Below are 16,563 nucleotides of genomic sequence, written 5' to 3' on the forward strand. Positions count from 1 at the left end.
AGTGTCCCACCAAGCCCCGTTTTGGAAAACACCTCCCAAAGTTGCCCACGTGGCCCCCACTGCTTGGCGGTGCAAACCCTCTACCGTGTCCAACGCCACCTACACATTCCTGCCTCCGGGCGCTGGCTTGTGCTCTACCTGCTCCCGAAATGCCCTTTCTCCTCCTGCTCCCTCTCCACGGTCCCTCCATCTTAAGTGCCATCCACTCCCAGGAGCCCCCCACTGGGACTTCACCCTTTGCGGCTTGAGCTCGTCAAACAGATGGCAGCGGACCCGTGCTGTATGTTTGTGTCCACAGCCCAGCCCAGGGCCAGGCCGGTGGTGTTCCAGGAATGCTAGCTGATCGGTTTGGGGGGGGGGGTGTGCAGACTGGTGCGAGGGCTCGCCTCCTGGCCACCTTCTCTCCCCTCCAGCCGCGGGCCCACTTCATCAGGTGTGAAGTATCTGATGTACCCCAGCGCCGTACCCCACCGCCAGGAAGGAAATTTCTCCACCTCTGCAACTTTGCTCCCTTCCTCTGCTCCTTAATATGCAGGGGGCATGGACCAGAGGGAAGGGAACAGATCTATTTACATGTTCTCTTCCTCCGAAGTGAAACCAGGGGCATTTTCTTATTTAATTTTTAATGCCCTAAATCAGATGGTGCCCGGTACGTTAACCTCTGTCACTCCGAATGGAGTCGGCCTAATAACCGCTGTGGCGGCATTGATTTTCCCTCAGTCATCTCGCGAGCCTCTGTCTTTGTGATCCATCCTCCGAGAGAGAGAGAGAGCGAGCGCGCGCACGTGCTCTGGGAAAGCCCCATTCACGGTCACGGTGAGGAGTGGCCCCCGTGGGGAGGGGTGGCTCCTGTCTGGCTGCTCTTCACTCAGCCTCGGTGAATTGTCTGAGACAAGTAGAAATACTTTTTCTAAAACCAGTTCCCGAAGGGAGCTGACTGGTTTGGCCTCGGCCACGTCCCCACCTTCCAGGCGTTTCCAAGACACGTGGGAAAGACAAAGTAGGTGAGCTGGAAGAGCTGGTGGTGTGAGATGGGCAGGGGTCCGCGCTGGGCTGTGTGGCCCAGACTGGAAGCTGTGTGAGCGGAGGGTGCCCGGCTCCCCGTAGCTGCCAAGCCCAGCGGGGGTGGGGGGGCCGGGGGGCCTGAGCTGGACCTCCAGCTGATGGTCCTTGGACATGCAAAGTTGATGACTCCGGGGTGTTGAGGGCAAGGGGAGCAGTGTGAACAAGGAGCAGGAGAGACCAGTCTGGCCCGGGGAGGGAAGCGTGCGTGATAAGGTTGCATCTTTTAGATTGGGTTCCAAGAAAAAGTCTGAGGACGGAGGGACCCCGAGGGGAGCCTTCCACCCTCGGGCTGGATGTCCTTCTTTCCCGCGCCCCTCCTGCACTTCCACAGGGACAGACTTGGCCTCACATGGGGATCCGTGTGGCTGCTGGTGGCAGGGCTGCTCCAGGCTTGGGTGTGAATGGCCCGCCCTGCTGGCCTTAACACAACCACACGGACAGAGGAGTGAGGCTGTCTCGCTGCCTGTGTCTTGTGCTCCCTGGTCCACCTCCCCTTCCCCCTCACCCTCTCTGCACTGGCATCTGGGTATCTCACTTCCAGTGGGAGTCAGCCAAACTGTCCTGGCCACATCTGACACAGAGGGAAGAGGTTTGCATGAAGATTTTAAAAGATCTCCCAAACTCTAGCAAGGATCCCAGTTACCTCCATCTCCCACCCCTCTTCTGTCACCACGGATCAAAAGGGGGCCAGAGGAACACTGTCCTCTAATCCAGGTGCCTTCATCCTTGATGTTCTAAGCTTCGTAAGTTTAAGGATGCGGTCAGGGGGATCCACTCGGGAGATCATAGGAGTGGCCGAGTTAATGAGACAGGGCTGTAGAGAGAACCAGAACGACGCATTGTCTCCCTCTGGCATTGCGACGTTGTGCCTTTCGGAGCACCGTGTCTCTTCCTTTATTCCTTTATTTGATGGCGGATCTGCCCAAACCCCACGTGGGAGGCGACTCTCACCCTTCACTTGACTCTCCCTGAGACTTTCTCATCTGGGCTGTGGCTCCTCCTCTCCGAGGGGAATGGGCTGAACCGCCCTGCAGCCCTAGTGGGGGCACGGGCTCCAGGCTGGGCCCTGCCCTCGGTGGAGGGGCCCCTTTGGTCTCCGAGGTCTTGGGGGAGTGAACGGGGAATGGAGATGAGGGGCTGTGACCTGCGTACTCCTGGACTTGGCAAATGGAGTGGAAACATCAGAATGGCTTTTCTCTTTCCGAACTGATTTTCAAAATAACGTTTAGCCAGATTATTTTCAGATCTCAAACAGAAAAACCTCATTAATCATTAATTTGGACCCCTACCGCTATACAGAATTTGTGACAATTTGTTTATCTTTGAAGGAGCTGCTAAGAAAGAATTTAGTGAGGAAATTACTGGGGACTAGGAGGAGAGCATTTAACCTTTCACGAAGACAGGAGCTCTATTTAGCTTCCCTCTGGGTACAGATGGGGGTGTGTGCGACGGGCATGTCACTCTCGTCTGTCCCTGAGTGGAGTGAGTCCTTCCTCGTCGGCAAGCTCAGGGCCAATGGACTGGATCCTCGACCATTTCAAGCCTGGGGACCCTTTCCAATGTCAAAATATTTTCTATACCATCCCCGCCCCCAGTTATTAGAAGTTGCATCTTTTAGTGTGGGAGGTTGAGAAGCAAAGCTGCTCTGAATTCAGTAAAGCTTTTAAGCCAATCACGATAGCATCTAGGTACACATGAAAGATAGTGCTATCTTTCTGAGTCACGGTGTTCATTCATTCTATAGCTGATGTTTGAGCACGTATGCATTCCAGCTCCCCTGGGCTAGTCCCCCCCCCTCACCCCCAGACCCCCGCCCCTCCGCAGGTGGGAGCCCTCGGGCAGTTCTCTAAGTCTGCAGGACCACAGGGTCCTGGAGTGACAGGGCAGGAAGGAGTCTAGGGGGTCACTGTGGCTACTCCCACCTTAATGGTTCTCTGCCTCCATAAGGAGCCATTTGTTGGGGAATCCTCAGTTTAGGGGACCAAGTGGGTCGACATGTGTGTAAGCACACTTGACACCTGCCATAAGCTGTCACTTGAGGGGCCTGGATGGAACTCTACAAGCTGCTTCCTCGAACTCCTCACCAGGCCTTCATCCCTCGGCGGGAGTGATGTGTGCATGAAGCGGGGTGTCAGTGACGGATAGCCCATAGCAGCAAGAGAAGCAAGGTCCAGCCTTCTGGTTAGCCTGGAAGGGTCTTCCCAGCTCAGCTTGCCCAGGGTCCACCAGACACCTTTCTTCCCTTTCTTTGCTGCAGGAAGTGGGGCGGAGTAGGGGGAGTGGATGGGCAAAGCACATCTGAGGGAGAAGGGACCAAGGGGAAGACCCTGCATTTAAAGGTCAGGAGTTCTTGATCCCAGCATGGGCTCAGGGCCCTGAGGACACCCTGGTCTTACAGCCAAACATTGTGCATGTGGGCATTTTCCTGGGGAGAATTCTTGAACTTGCCCGAGATTCTCAAAGCAGTCGACGAGCCAACAAACTTTCGGAGCCCCTGGCCTGGAATATCAACTTTTCCCTGACTCGGGCTGCGCACTCCGCGGTTACTCAGAACTGGTGAAGTGTCGTCAAAGCCCGCGAGTGTGAAATATCAAGTGCTCATTACCTGACCTTGGGGGCAAACTTAGTCTGTTTAGCAAGTGTGCTTTGCCGCCTCGTGTGAACAGTCTCAGTGTCGAACAGATGCCCAGGAAACGGTCTGATTAATGACGCTGCTTCTTTTGCCCCCCCCCCCAGGGCCCGGGATGGCACTCTCTGTGACAGAGCTCATTGTCTTCTCCCTCCTGCAAACTGTCCTGTCCCTGAACCCTGAGGACCCTAACGTGTGCAGCCACTGGGAGAGGTAAGATGTGGGTCTCAGGCGCCCAGGCGTTCCTGGAGGGCATCCCCCTGGGGCTTGGTACTGTTGGGACAAAAGCCGAGGGGGGGGGTACAGAAGTTGCCCACCGCGGGCCTGCAGTCCTGCTGGGGACGCAGTGCAGACACCGAAAGACAGGCCGAAGCAGCGTCGATTCTGTCTGACAGTCAGGGCTGTGGGCGCTCCTCGTGGAGGGGCTTGTTAAGTGATGCTGTCTGATAGTTGACGAGGAACTCTTGTCTCTGCCTGCATTTGCCCTTCCCGGCCATTTTACAGACGAGGAGGTAGAGCCACAGAGGGGCTCGGTGTCCGTCCACGGCCAGGCGAGGGGCAGTGAGTGACTGTGGTCCACATGTGCTCTTCTCCCAAACTGTGACACCTTGCCTGGTCCCCCAGGACTGGCGTCAATGTGGCGGCTCGCCTGTGCCGGGCGGCTGGCCGCTGGCCCCAAAGAGGATGGGCGAGGGGACCCTGCAGCTCCCCGCTGAGTGGGTGGGAGGGCTACCGGGGACAGCGTAGCCCAGGGCCTCTGCAGAGTTGCTGGCCGCCTTCCGGCTGCAGCACTAGGTCCGTGGGGAACGGGCCAGGGCCCTGCAGACAGCCTGACTTTGAAGCACAAGGTTAAAGTATTGATTCGGGTGAGCAGAAAGATAGTGACCGGAGACCCAATCAGGAAAAACCGAATTAAACCCTGGAATTGATTGGCTGTGCTGACCAGGACGACTCTGCCACTTAGATGTTAATAAATCAAACGAATGAAATTAAGATGAGGGCCCAGTGGGGGAGGCAGAGGGGAGGACGGGCGAGTGGGGCTGTCCGTGCTCCTGGCTCTCGAGGCGGAGTGTCCCGGCCCCACGACAGGGCAAGGCGCCCAACCCGAGCAGCACCAGGCCCTGCAGGGATGGGCTGGGGAAGCAGAGGGACTCGGCCCCCACTGGCATGGTCAGCAGGGACTGGGGGCCCCATGGGAGTCCCTGCAGAGTTGTGGCGGGAGCAGAAGGTGTTGCCGCACTGAAGCATGCAAGATCTGTCTGGAGACCTTGGTTCATTCCAGTCTGGATTTCGCCACCTGCTAGCTGTCATGATTAGCGGAGGTCTCTGAACCGCTCTGAGTCTGCTTCCACCTCTGTGCAGTGGGGAGAATAACTACCCCGGCCTCCCAGGCTTGCTGGAAGATCAGGGCGCCCGTGTCATGAAAGGGCGCTCGGGACTGGAAAGGTCAATTACGGTCTTTTCTTGTTGATGCCTCTGGCTTTGCGGGAACTGTTTCTCATCCACTTCAGCGCACGTCAGGCTCGCAGGAGGTGCGGGTGAGAAACAGGCTCCTGGGTCCCAGCCCCAGAGACTCCGATGCTAGAGGTCTGGGCTGGAGCCTGGGAATATGCATTTTTCAGAAGCTTTCCACAAGACTCCGAGGTTACTCAGACCCCTTGCCCCTTCTGGTCTTGGTGAATTTAAACCTTTGTTTCCCAGAAGGTGAGAGAGCCGTCAGCCGAAGCTTCCCACCTGTCTCTGGTGTGTAGACTCCAGCATCAGTAGCCCCACCATGCACCTGTCCCGGCTGACACATGGTTGCCTCCCGCCGTGGCTGTGCTAGATCCCCGCCTCCAGAATACCCCCTCCCCGCCTGCCTTTCTCTGCCTTCCCCAGCGACTCCGACCGGTCCCCTCTCCTCCAAGGAGCCTTCCCTGATGACAGAGCCCTGCCTTACTTCCCTCTTCTCCGTGTCCCAACTGTGGATCACTTTGAACAGTGGATCGGTTCACACTCACACCGAATTCTCTAATTTTCTAGACCTCCCCGACATCAGTCAATTTGGAATTTGAAAATACTCTGAAGGGAGCCTGCACTGAGCTGGGTGTCAGCCGAGGTGATCCTTTCATGGGAGGACAAGGACTGACCCTGTAACTGAAGTGAGGTCTGGGGGCCCCTGCGGCTTCTCCAGGCCCTAGGGAGGAGGCCTTGCAGGCAGTACCCCATGACACCACGTGCCTTCTTCTTGGCTTGCCCACCTGAGCTCCCCTGCCAATGACGCGTGGACAGGTGCAGTCCATGTCATTCCAGAAACACGCCCCGGTCCCCAGAGACCAGTTAGGGAGAATTTCTCAGCTGGATTAGTGCTTCTGGCGGGCTCCTTGTTAATTACGCCCCTCCACCATAAAACCCAGTGGAAAGACCTCCCCTGGCTAATAAAGCCCAGCTCTACAAGATTAATCTGGTCCCTCATTAGCATGTTGGCAAGTGAGCGTGTTAAACCGTCCAGCCATGAAACCAGGGGCACACACTTCGCCCCGGAGACTTGGAGTTGATTCAAGTTCTCATTGCCGGATTTGCTTGGCCCAGGACACCCCTGCAGAGCCGGGACCGTCCCCCGTGACACTCTGCTCACCCCTCTGTCGGGCTGGTGCCTTTTCTCTGAACCTGTGTCTGTCAGGACTGGAAGGGGTGCCTGAGCCCCCCTGAGTGCTTAACAAAGGCAGGGAGTCCATTCCGTGTGCAGGTCCTGCTCTTTCTCTCCCCCACCACGGTCAGGGAGGGAATCTCCCCAGAGCCTAGGGCAGGAGGTGAGCCGCTATAATAATGGCAGCCAGCATCTATTAGACACTGGGCATCCATTAAAAATTTTACGTGTATTATCTTGTGTTGAGGACTTTATGTGTCTTCTCTTGCTGTATCTTCCCATCACCTTGAGAGGTGGACACTCTTACTGCCTTGCTGAATCCTCACAATGACTGTGTGAAGTCCCTGATAATTTTTGTCATGGGTTTACAGGTGAGGAAAAGGAGGCTTCTGTGAGTTAAGTAACATGTCTAAGGACATGCGAACAGGTGACAGGGTTCAAATGTGACCAGAGCTCATGCACGCTGAGCCATTCATTCTCCTGCCCTAAGTGAGGTGTTCAGTAGCCGTGCGGGAGCGTAGGATCGTGGAATCTGAGAGTTGGAAGGAGCCCGTGGGAAGCCAGGGGTGGGGGTTGAGCTGCCTCAGTGTCCCCAAGCCTGGAGACAGAACTGGCTTTGGCCCATGTCTGCACACACGTGTGCCTCTGACTCGCATCTCCATTGCACTGGCTGGTAGAGGCTCAGCAGGGACCCTCCTTACATCCTCAGTGCTTCAAAGAGCCAGAATTTTCCAGCGCCCCGAGGCCCTGTGCCTTGCTGACTGCTCCTCGGCCCTCTTTCTGGATTCCAGATCTTTGACCTTTCGGGCATCAGAGAGCCTGCTGTGGATGCACCCGGGGAGCTGGCCTGCCCGGCCCCCTTGCAAGCAAATCAGCAGTCTCCTCAGGCAAAGCAGACGGGCTTTTATTGCCTGAATCTGGCCATCTGGCCCAGGTCAGTGAGCCGTGGGGGGGGAAACAGTGAGGAATACCAGCCTACATAAACATGAATCCCTGCCGTCTCAGCTGGGGCCCTGTCCCAGCCTGCACAGCAAGTGTGAATCTTCCCTTCAGCATCCTAGCTAGACCGCCTTTTCCTACAACTCCTGCCGGGGGTTGGGCAGGTGGAGAGGCTGATGGGTTAAGGTGAAATCTTCCTTCTCGAGAATTCCTCCCACTGTTCAGGTTGACAGCAAACAGGCAACATAACAAGATAGTACTTCGATTAGGAGGTCTGGGCATGTCCTTGATGCTCCCCCAGCTATCTTGGAGACAGAGCAGAAGGTAACTGGGTGACCTTGGGGAAGTCACTTATTTTTTCTTTTCTTCGCTGTCTTTGTCTGTAAAATGAAGATATTGATGCCACCGACCTTAAAGGATTGTGAGGATTAAAATGGATTAAAACACTTAACACAGGGTGCTCAATAAATATTAGCTGTTAATTGGTACCAGCTGTGTGACCTGGGCAGCCTGCCTCTCTCTGAGCCTTAGTTTCTTCATCTGTAAAATGGGACCATTTACTTCATAGAATTGCTACAAGGATTAGCTTCCACGTATATGCTTTGAAACCCATAAAGATCCAAACAAAGTATTTTAAAACTTGTTGGCTCTGGGCCTTCCAGAGCCACATAGAATAAACCTAAGCCCTCCTTTATTCGTTCTCTGCTAAACGAACAAATGAACTAGAATTTCAGAAAATGAGCTGGGCCAAAGGGCAGTGAGGGATATGTGTTGGATCCAGCCTGGGGTCAGGGAGGTGTGAACGCTGACGGCATCCAGGGCAGGAGGACGATAGTGAGGTGGGGGGAGGCTGTGGGCCCGGCTCCCCTGGGAAAGGAGCCCCCGTCGTGAATAGGAGCTCAGCCTCTCAAGTGCTGACCTAGCTTCCACCTGCTGTCTGGTTCTCAGCTATGCCGTGACCGTCCAGGAGTCATATGCACACCCCTTCGACCAGATCTACTACACGCGGTGCACGGACATCCTCAACTGGTTCAAGTGCACCAGGCACCGGTGAGTACCTCTCTCGGGTGACGGGGCAGGGAGGACGTGCTGGGCCCTCAGGGCTCCCCTTTGTACCAGTCAGTAAAAGGCCCCTGGAGCCACCGTGGGCAGTGCGCTGCCTGTATGCCCTTGGTGCTCAGTCTTCACCCTGAGCATCTGAGATGCTCTACTGAGGGCTCCCTTCTGGCCAGAGAAGCTTGAGGGCAGGGCGGGCAGGAAGCACGAGACAATTACTGCCCTTGGGGGCATCCTTCCCCCAGTGAGAGATGGGGAGTTGGTGGTTAAGTCCCCCAGCGCCCTCACCCTGAGGGTAGAGGGGAGAACTCTGAGGAACAGTTGTGGAGAACTCCACATATCTGCCTTTTCTTCCCTGTCTCCCCCCCCACCCAGTGCTTCCTTTAGATTGCCTCCCCAAGAAACTGCTTGTCCTTGAAGTTTTGCCTGAGGGTCAGCTGGGGGAACCCCAACCTCAGATCCCTCAGAGCAGATGTAGCCCCGTGCCAGGGCGTCTGGCTTGGGGAGCTGAGCCCGGGAGAGAATTAGACACCCTCTTGGCACCTTGGCCAGGCTGCCCACGGAAGGCACTCGCTCTAAATGACTGCACGTGGGTCCCCTGCTCCCTGCATGTGTGCGGCCCTCCTGCAGAGCGTGCCATTCTCTCACGTTGCTGGGGGGGAGAGGGGAGGAAGGAAGAGAGAAGGTGTTTTAGTGGATGACCCTGGGCAAGTTGCTTTATTTGAGGGTTCCCAGTGTGCTCTTCAAACATACAGTGATCCCTGCCCTACCTACTCACAGGGTCCAGTGAGTCCAGGGATGCAAAAAGGCTTTGAGAAGTGCAGGGGAAGCCAAAGAAAAGTGAGCGACTAGATCGTATTAAAAAGGGCAAGGTGGCGCTATTATTTGAGGTGTGCAAACCAGCAGATGAAGGGTTGGTGAGCACATGAGGCCACCTGTTAGGCCTCTTCCCTAGTTTCTGAGCATCTGTGTTGGTTCCAGATTTCTTTGGCTTCCTCCTTGTGGGTCTAGTCCCTCTTCGTGGTTTCTGCCTGAATCACGGTGGGTCGCAATGTGGATGGGGAAACTTGTTCTATGCTGACGCGCCGAAGTCCTGCTTTTCTTTGGTGTTTTGTTTGTAAATTGCTGTGAGCATAGACATGATAGCTGCTTTAACATCCTTATTTGCTAATTCCAACATCTGGGCCACTTCACGGTGGTCTTCATTCACTGTTTTTTCCTTTACATAGGCAGCATTTTCCAGTTGCTCCTTGTGTCTAGTAATTTTGAATTATCTTCTGGGCACTGTGAATGGCAAAGATTGTAGAGAATGAAATCTGTTACTTTCCTCCCGAGAGCATTGATTTGTTGTTGTTGTTTGTTTTGGCAATCAGTTAATCTGGCTGCATTCGATTTCCAGACTCAGAAAGTTCAATCTTTTTAGCCTTAGCAGGACTGCGTGGGACCTGCCCTTCACACACACCATTCAGGGGCCAGGAGTTTGGGCAGAGATCTTACAAAGAATTATGGGGTTTCCTCTTCGCTGCTGTCTCTTTTCTGGGGTTTTGCTTCTCACTCTCAAGTTGCTGGATCCACCCTGGACTTGTCTTGTGGTGCTTCAAGCCAGTGCGGCTGTGTATTTTCTGTCTGAATTGTAGCCATCTGGAATATGGTTGACTGGGGCCTGCCCTTGGGCTAATCTTGCTCCGTGTCATTTCCTTCTTCCGAGTGCCTCTTTCCCTCCAGTATCCACCTTTGTTCTCTCTCTGGTGCCTTCTGGTAGTTGTTTTATTTTTATATTTCCCCCAGATTGTATAGTTGTTTGTAGGAACTTTGGTCCAATAGGAGCTACTTGGCCATGACTGCACCCCCTTCCCTTAGCCCTTGACTGTGAAATGAGGAGGTGGGACCACATACCCGCTTGCAACTTCCTCGGCTTTGCCAAGTTAGCTGCCCGTGGCCCCAGTCAAAGGTGGAGGCAGAAAGAGAGGTCCTGCTCCCTCCATGAGCCCTGTCAGGCCCTGTGCCAGAGCCAGGTTTGCTCTGAGGTGTGGCTTTGTTGGGTACTCGGAGGCCGGGGCTGCCATCCATCAGGGCTGGGGGGAAGGTGAGTGAGTGGCTGCTTATTAAAATACGCTGCATTCCTGGAACATGAATGATTTTGCTAAATTATTGAGTTGCCTTGCAGCTTTCCTGCCGACCTGGGGTGCACATGCTGTCAGCCACACCATCAGTCTGCTTCAGTGTGGAATGGCTTGTTTAAATGTAGCACCCTTCTCCCGGCAGCCTGGTCCCTGGCCCCTTCCCTCTCCTGCTCCCCACCCCAGCACTGGGAGCAAGCAGGGGTGGGAAAGCCAGAAGCAGCGGGAGACATCTCTCTCCCGGGAGGCTGTCATGGTGCTGAGACCACGCCACCGGAAGGGCTGGGGGATACCCCTGTGCAGTGGGACGACTGGGTTGGATGAACTCTGAGCCAACTCTGACTTCCTTTATCTGAGAGGCCCACGCCACCCCCGAAATTGCCGGGAGCTGCTGTCCTGTGCCAGGGAAGCAGCTCTACTTTGAGGCTGGCTTACTTTTCATTATGGGGCTTTTGACAAAGTAGAATGACCTTAGTTTATGACATTCCCAAATATCACAGATTTCCCCGGGGCCCTGCACTGTCATTTGTCATAAAGCAAGGGCTTTAAGGACTGAGAGGGCTGGCCCAGCCTGTGCTGTGGGACTCCCTTCCCAAGTTGGCCTGACCCTCCATGGAAAGCAGGCTGTAGGCATCTCCTGTGTCTGGTCCCTTCTTTGCCCTCTGAGGAAGGGTCCACAGGGCAGGCTCCCTTGGGGTGTGGGTGGGGATGTGAAGGAGCTCTGGCTTCAAGGCCCAAGGACTTGAGGTTGAGGCCTAGTCACACATCATGATCTTGGGAAGTTACTTCCTCGCTCTGTCCCTTAACGGCTACTTCAATCTCTTCCGTTTTGACCCTAGGTGTGAGGAAGGGACTTTGCCTACCAATACCCCATTTTGACTTCCTCTTAAGGACTCGGTCCTCCCATCGGCTATTTACCTGGTCTTCCTCCCTCACTGTGGCCATCCTGTATGGCCAGCCAGCCACCCCGTGGAGACTGGCACAGGGCAGTAGGTTAAGCCTACTGGTTTTGAAATTAGAGTGACTTGGGTTCGAATCCTGACTCTGAAACGGATTCATTGTGTGACTTTGAGCGAGTCATTAACTTCTCTGAATATCAGCTTTCTCATCCATAAAACAGAAGGGGGGTGCATAAAATAAGAATAAAAACTCTAACAAGGAAATAAAATAAAGGTGACATAGTCATGCTACGTGCCTCAGAAAGAGAATGGAATGAGGTTTTGCCTATAAATCTCTCTGGCACAGGACGAAGTGTCAATGCCTGAGTCGGCAGAAGGGTCACACTCCAGGTCTCTGATGCCCAGTCCAGGGCTGCTTCTGCTCCCTGGGCCTTAGCTTCTTCCTCTTGCAGAACCAGGGGCCGGTTCTGAGCCGTCCTGGGGATGGCATGCGAAACTCTTGCCCAGGACATGTTATTTTTGGCGCAAGGAGGTTAATCCGCTCTCTGGAACCGAGTCGGACTCAGAAGGCGCTTTGTGGACTCTGTCTCGGTTCTCCAGGTGGGTGGACCGGTCCCCTGGAGGCCACAAGTAGTCTGCTTATTCAGGCAGTGGCCGTGGCAGAGACTCTCTGGGCCCAAGTCCATCCGGGTGTCCCCAGGAGCTCCCCAGGGTCTGGGGGCTTTCAGGAGAAGGCCCTGCTTACCTTCCACAGTCACCCCGGAATCTTCCAAAACCCTTCTCAGTATCACGCCGAAGAGACCGGGGAGAGTCAGCAGGTGCAGCAGACGCTGCGTCAGTAATACATTCTGCATCACGGTGGCCCCGATGCAGCCATCGATTTTTCTTTATTGTGTTCCTTCATATTCGAAGCTGCCATGCATTTTAGAGTAATTATTGAATGGCATCCTCAATATAGCTTAACACAAATATCGTTCCAACGCGAGTGATTGATTTTCAGTACTTTCAAGTGGCTCTCTCCCTTGTGCCCCAGGATCAGCTATAAGACGGCGTATCGGCGTGGCCTCCGGACCATGTACCGACGCAGGTCCCAGTGCTGCCCTGGCTACTACGAGAACGGGGACTTCTGCATACGTACGTAGGGGCCACCTCCCTGGGGATGGGAGAGGAGGGGGGAGCCAAGGGGGAGGGAGGTGGAGCTGTCAGCCAGGCCCTCAGCAGCAGGCCTTGGCTGACCTGAGCGCTCCAGAAGTCCCTGCCTGCTGCCAGCTCAGAGGGAATCAGTGGGTCTGGTACAAACACGTTAGCATGGATTTGTCCATCGGGTCGATCTCCTAAGAGGGTGGATAGACGCTGGTCAGTTCTAGGCTTTGATGGGGTCAAGAGAGAAGTGGACACTTTTGGAGTGTGTTCTGAGGAGTCATGGGGAAGAAGGGCTGAGTGCCTGGCACAGGTTGGAAGGGCTCAAGAAGGTTTTGCTGGATGGAAGGAGACACGGAAGGATAAGTGGGTGGGGAGATGGATGGATGGAGGGGTGGAGGGAAGGTAGAAGGGAGGAAGGAAGGCAGGCTGGATCATTGGATAGCGAGACCGTAGTACCCAGAAGGAGGGTGGCAAGAATAAGATCTGTCACAAGGGGCTGGTTCTAGGAAGTGGGAGCATTTCCAAAAAGGATCAGGAGACTAAGGAGCAGGTGTGCATGAGGCTGAGTTTCTAGACCCTCTGGGTGGGAGGGCAGTGCTGTGCAGTGGGACATACCCAGAAGTCTGCAGACCTGGGTTCCGGGCCCCGCTTCCCAGGGATGTGCCTTCGGGCAAGTCACTGAACCTCTCAGGGAGAATGATAGGGCTGGAGTCTGTTAGAGTCCAGTGGATTCTTTCCCACCACGTCTGACAGGCGCAAAGGGGCCAGTATGGGGCTCTCGAGTGGGCAGTAGAGTTTTGCCTCAACTGCGGAGAGTGTCGGAGAAACTGGGAGCCCCCCCCATTAATGACAGAGGGGAATCCACCCCCAAAGCTTCTGCCTCTTCATTTGGAGGCAGATTTGGGGAGTGATTTTCCTTGTTAGGATTCTCCTTGCCCTTTGGGTGGGTAGAGTGAGCCAGCCCCAGAGAGCCAATTTGGGCAGAGTGGGCGTGTTAGTGTTGGGAATGAAATGACAATTTTCCCCTCCTGATGTTACATATCCCCTTTTGCTGGAGAAGCTCGATTCTAATTGCATTACATGAGTGAATGAAAAATGCTCCCACAAATGGTTTCTGTAGGGATGGTTTTGCAGGAAACATACAAAGATGGCTCAAAGCCATCCCCAAAAGGCTGTGTCTCGGGAGCAGGGCAGAGGACCGGGCTGGGACAAGGCGTTAGCCAATGCCTCACCTGGGATGGGGCTCCTATGGGGACCTGGGTGTAGAAGTGAGATCAAGACCAAGGTTTTACTGCTGCTGCTCTGTCTGCCCGGAGGAGAGCGAGAGCCAGGCATGGGGTATGACACAAGACTCATAAAGCCTGAGCAAAATGGATGTGAGCAGCCCTTCAGGGCTCAGGGCCCAAGGATGGACTCAGGGAAATGAAAAAGGGCATTCAGATGTCAGCACGGGGTCCAGGAACGGAGGCGCACAGTCCTTTTCTAATTTCCATCAGCGGTTGTTGGTAAAGCTCCTGGAAAATGAAGAACAGGTCAGAAGCACTAAGTGTCCTGATTGCACAGACCCGGTCTTGCTGACTGGGAAGGGCAGCTTATAACCTCCCACCTACTCCTTATGTAACGGCCGGTACTGCCTGCGGGGCTGGTGGCCCTGGGCCAGCCTACCTCCGGGAAGCTAGCCGGAAAAGCCAATTTTAGGACTGAAGGCTCTTCCTGAAGGGGGACAGGAGTTTCAGCAGTGAGTTGGGTCACTGTGGCATGCAGGGTGGCGGTAGTGATGACCCAGCGTGGCAAGAGTCCCGCAGGTCTGGGTTTGAGTCTCAGCTCCGTCCCTCCCAACTTCTTCCTCTTTATGCTCGTCCTCATGGTCTTCAGAGCACCCCCCGTGTCAGGCATCGTTCTGATCTCTTTCTATACATGAATTCGTCAGCTCCTCATAACAGCCCTCTGAAGTGGGTACCCTGATCTCTCCCATTTTATAGATGGAGAAACTGAGTCACAGAGTGGTTAAGGGACTTGGCCAGGATCATACATCTAGAAAGTGGTAGAACTGGGATTCGAACCTAGGCTGTCTGGCTCTGGAGTCTGCTCTGACCCACTTGGATGGGCTGTTTCTCTCTCCGTGAACCGAGGCAAGACGCCACCTCTTGGTACCTCAGTTTCCGTTCATGTAAAATGGGGATAGTAATAGCTATATCATCAGACACAGGGTAGGGGCTTAATAAAGGCCAGCTCCCTACTCCATGACTTTGGGTCTTACTATTTTTTCACTCTTGGCTTTTGCTTTAATTTCTCACACCTCCGTGGACCCTGTCCCTGGGAAAATACGCATGACATATATAAACTTATGCACACACACACACAGCCCTTTGCACACAGTTTCAGTGGGTTTATGGAGCCCTCAGATCCCTTACAGGGTCTTTGGACCCACAGTAAATCATTTTTGCCATATGTTCATGTTCACCCGTTCGATGTTGCTTGTCGACTTCTTTCCTGCTCGACTGCGGGGGACATAGACACACACGAGAGATGGTTGCTACCTCGAGGAGCTTACAGCCTCATGGAAAGAGATGGTCTGGTACACGGATCCCTGCCCCCAGAGTTACAGATGCTTCGACAGGCATCTTGATAAAGTAGCACAGAGTGGAACAGAGAGACTGTCTTCTTCAGCCGTGCCCACTTACCGAGTGTTAATGAGAATCAGCTCTAGGGGCGCCTGGGTGGCTCAGTCATCTGCCCTCTGCTCAGGTCATGATCTCGGGGTCCTGGAATTGTGTCCCGCATCGAGTCCCTCCCGCTGAGCAGGGATCCTGCTTCTCCCTCTCCCTCTGCCTGCTGCTCCCCCTGCTTGTGCTCTCTTGCGCTCTCTCTCTGTTGTGCTCTCTCAAATAAATAAATAAATAAATAAAATCTTAAAAAAAAAAAAAGAGGAATCCGCTCTAGACTGAAGAATGAAGAGGGAAACCCTCGAAGGGTGTTCGGCCCAGTATTTGTTAGATGCCCACTGTGGCCCACCCGCAGTGCTCTGCCTCGGGGCATAGGAGAGGTGGTAGGAATAGCTCCTGCCTTCTCCGAACTTACGGTCTTGTTGGGAAGGCCAGGCCGCATGCAGAAAAACCCGTGGACAACAGCCGGAGGAGAGTGTGTGAAAGAACACAGATGGGACACACCAGGCGGAGACAGGGCTGTGACCTGCTGTCAGTCGGGGGGCTTCTTGGGGGTTGGGGCTGGATGGAATGGTGTCTTTGTGCATGGATGGGACAGGGAACCCCATCAGCAAAGACAGAGAGGTGGCTTGCCTGACCGTGGGGTTGCAGATCCGGGCTGGGAGGCTGGCCGGCCGAGGCAGTTACTCATTTCCCCAGGGGCCGCTGTTTTAAGTAGCAGGGCCTGGCTGGCTTAATCCACAGGAAAGCACTGTCTCACCCCACTGGAGGCTAGAAGTCCAAAACAGGGTGTCAGCAGGGTCAGTTCCTTCTGCTCCAGGCCTCTCCCCTTGCTTCTGGTAGCTCCATGGCTCGTGGCACCTCCATTCTCCTGGTGCATGTGTCTGTCACCAGCTTTCCCCTTTGTATAAGGACACCAGTCAGACTGGATTAGAGCCCACCCTAATGACCTCATTTGAACTTGATTACCTCTGTAAGACCCTATCTCCAAATAAGGTCACATTCTGAAGAATTGGGCGTTAGGACTTGAACATATGAATTTTAGGGGGACACAGTTGAGTCCATGAACAGGTGAGTGTCGGCCATTGCTAGCATTCTCTTGTTGCTGCTTAGTGTAATGGGAAGAAAGGAGGGGGACCGGCCAGGCTTTGTCAGCTGTCCAGGAGCGAGTGGAGACCCCAGAGTCAGGGAACTTGTGTGAGGGATAGTGCCCAGGGTGCTGGGTGCCAGATGAGAAGCTTGTAAACCCAGAGGCTTTCTGGAGTCTATGCCCTGCCCCTTCACTTCTTCTCCACCCCTTGGGGGCCAGAGAACCTCCAAGTTCACCAGAACCTGGTGAGAACCCATCTGATGCCAGAGTCCTCAGGACAGTGCACAGGAACATCTGTGCTCTGGGCGGGGGGGGGGGGGGGGGGGC

General features: G+C 54.6%; 1 protein-coding gene across 2 annotated transcripts in view; it reads left to right on the top strand.

Annotated features, from left to right (window-relative positions):
- Positions 1-3,809: 3,809 nt before the first annotated feature.
- MEGF11 (multiple EGF like domains 11) overlaps positions 3,810-16,563 on the top strand; it is a 226,450-nt gene continuing 213,696 nt past the window's right edge. For both annotated transcript variants that reach the window (XM_040643090.1, XM_040643091.1), the window contains exons 1-3: positions 3,810-3,907; positions 8,211-8,312; positions 12,371-12,471. In XM_040643090.1, the coding sequence (XP_040499024.1) occupies positions 3,810-3,907; positions 8,211-8,312; positions 12,371-12,471 (301 nt within the window). The remainder of the gene's footprint in view (positions 3,908-8,210; positions 8,313-12,370; positions 12,472-16,563) is intronic.

This window comes from Ursus maritimus, unplaced genomic scaffold, assembly GCF_017311325.1.
Source record: "Ursus maritimus isolate PB19 unplaced genomic scaffold, ASM1731132v1 scaffold_27, whole genome shotgun sequence".
NCBI classification, from domain to species: Eukaryota; Metazoa; Chordata; class Mammalia; order Carnivora; family Ursidae; genus Ursus; species Ursus maritimus.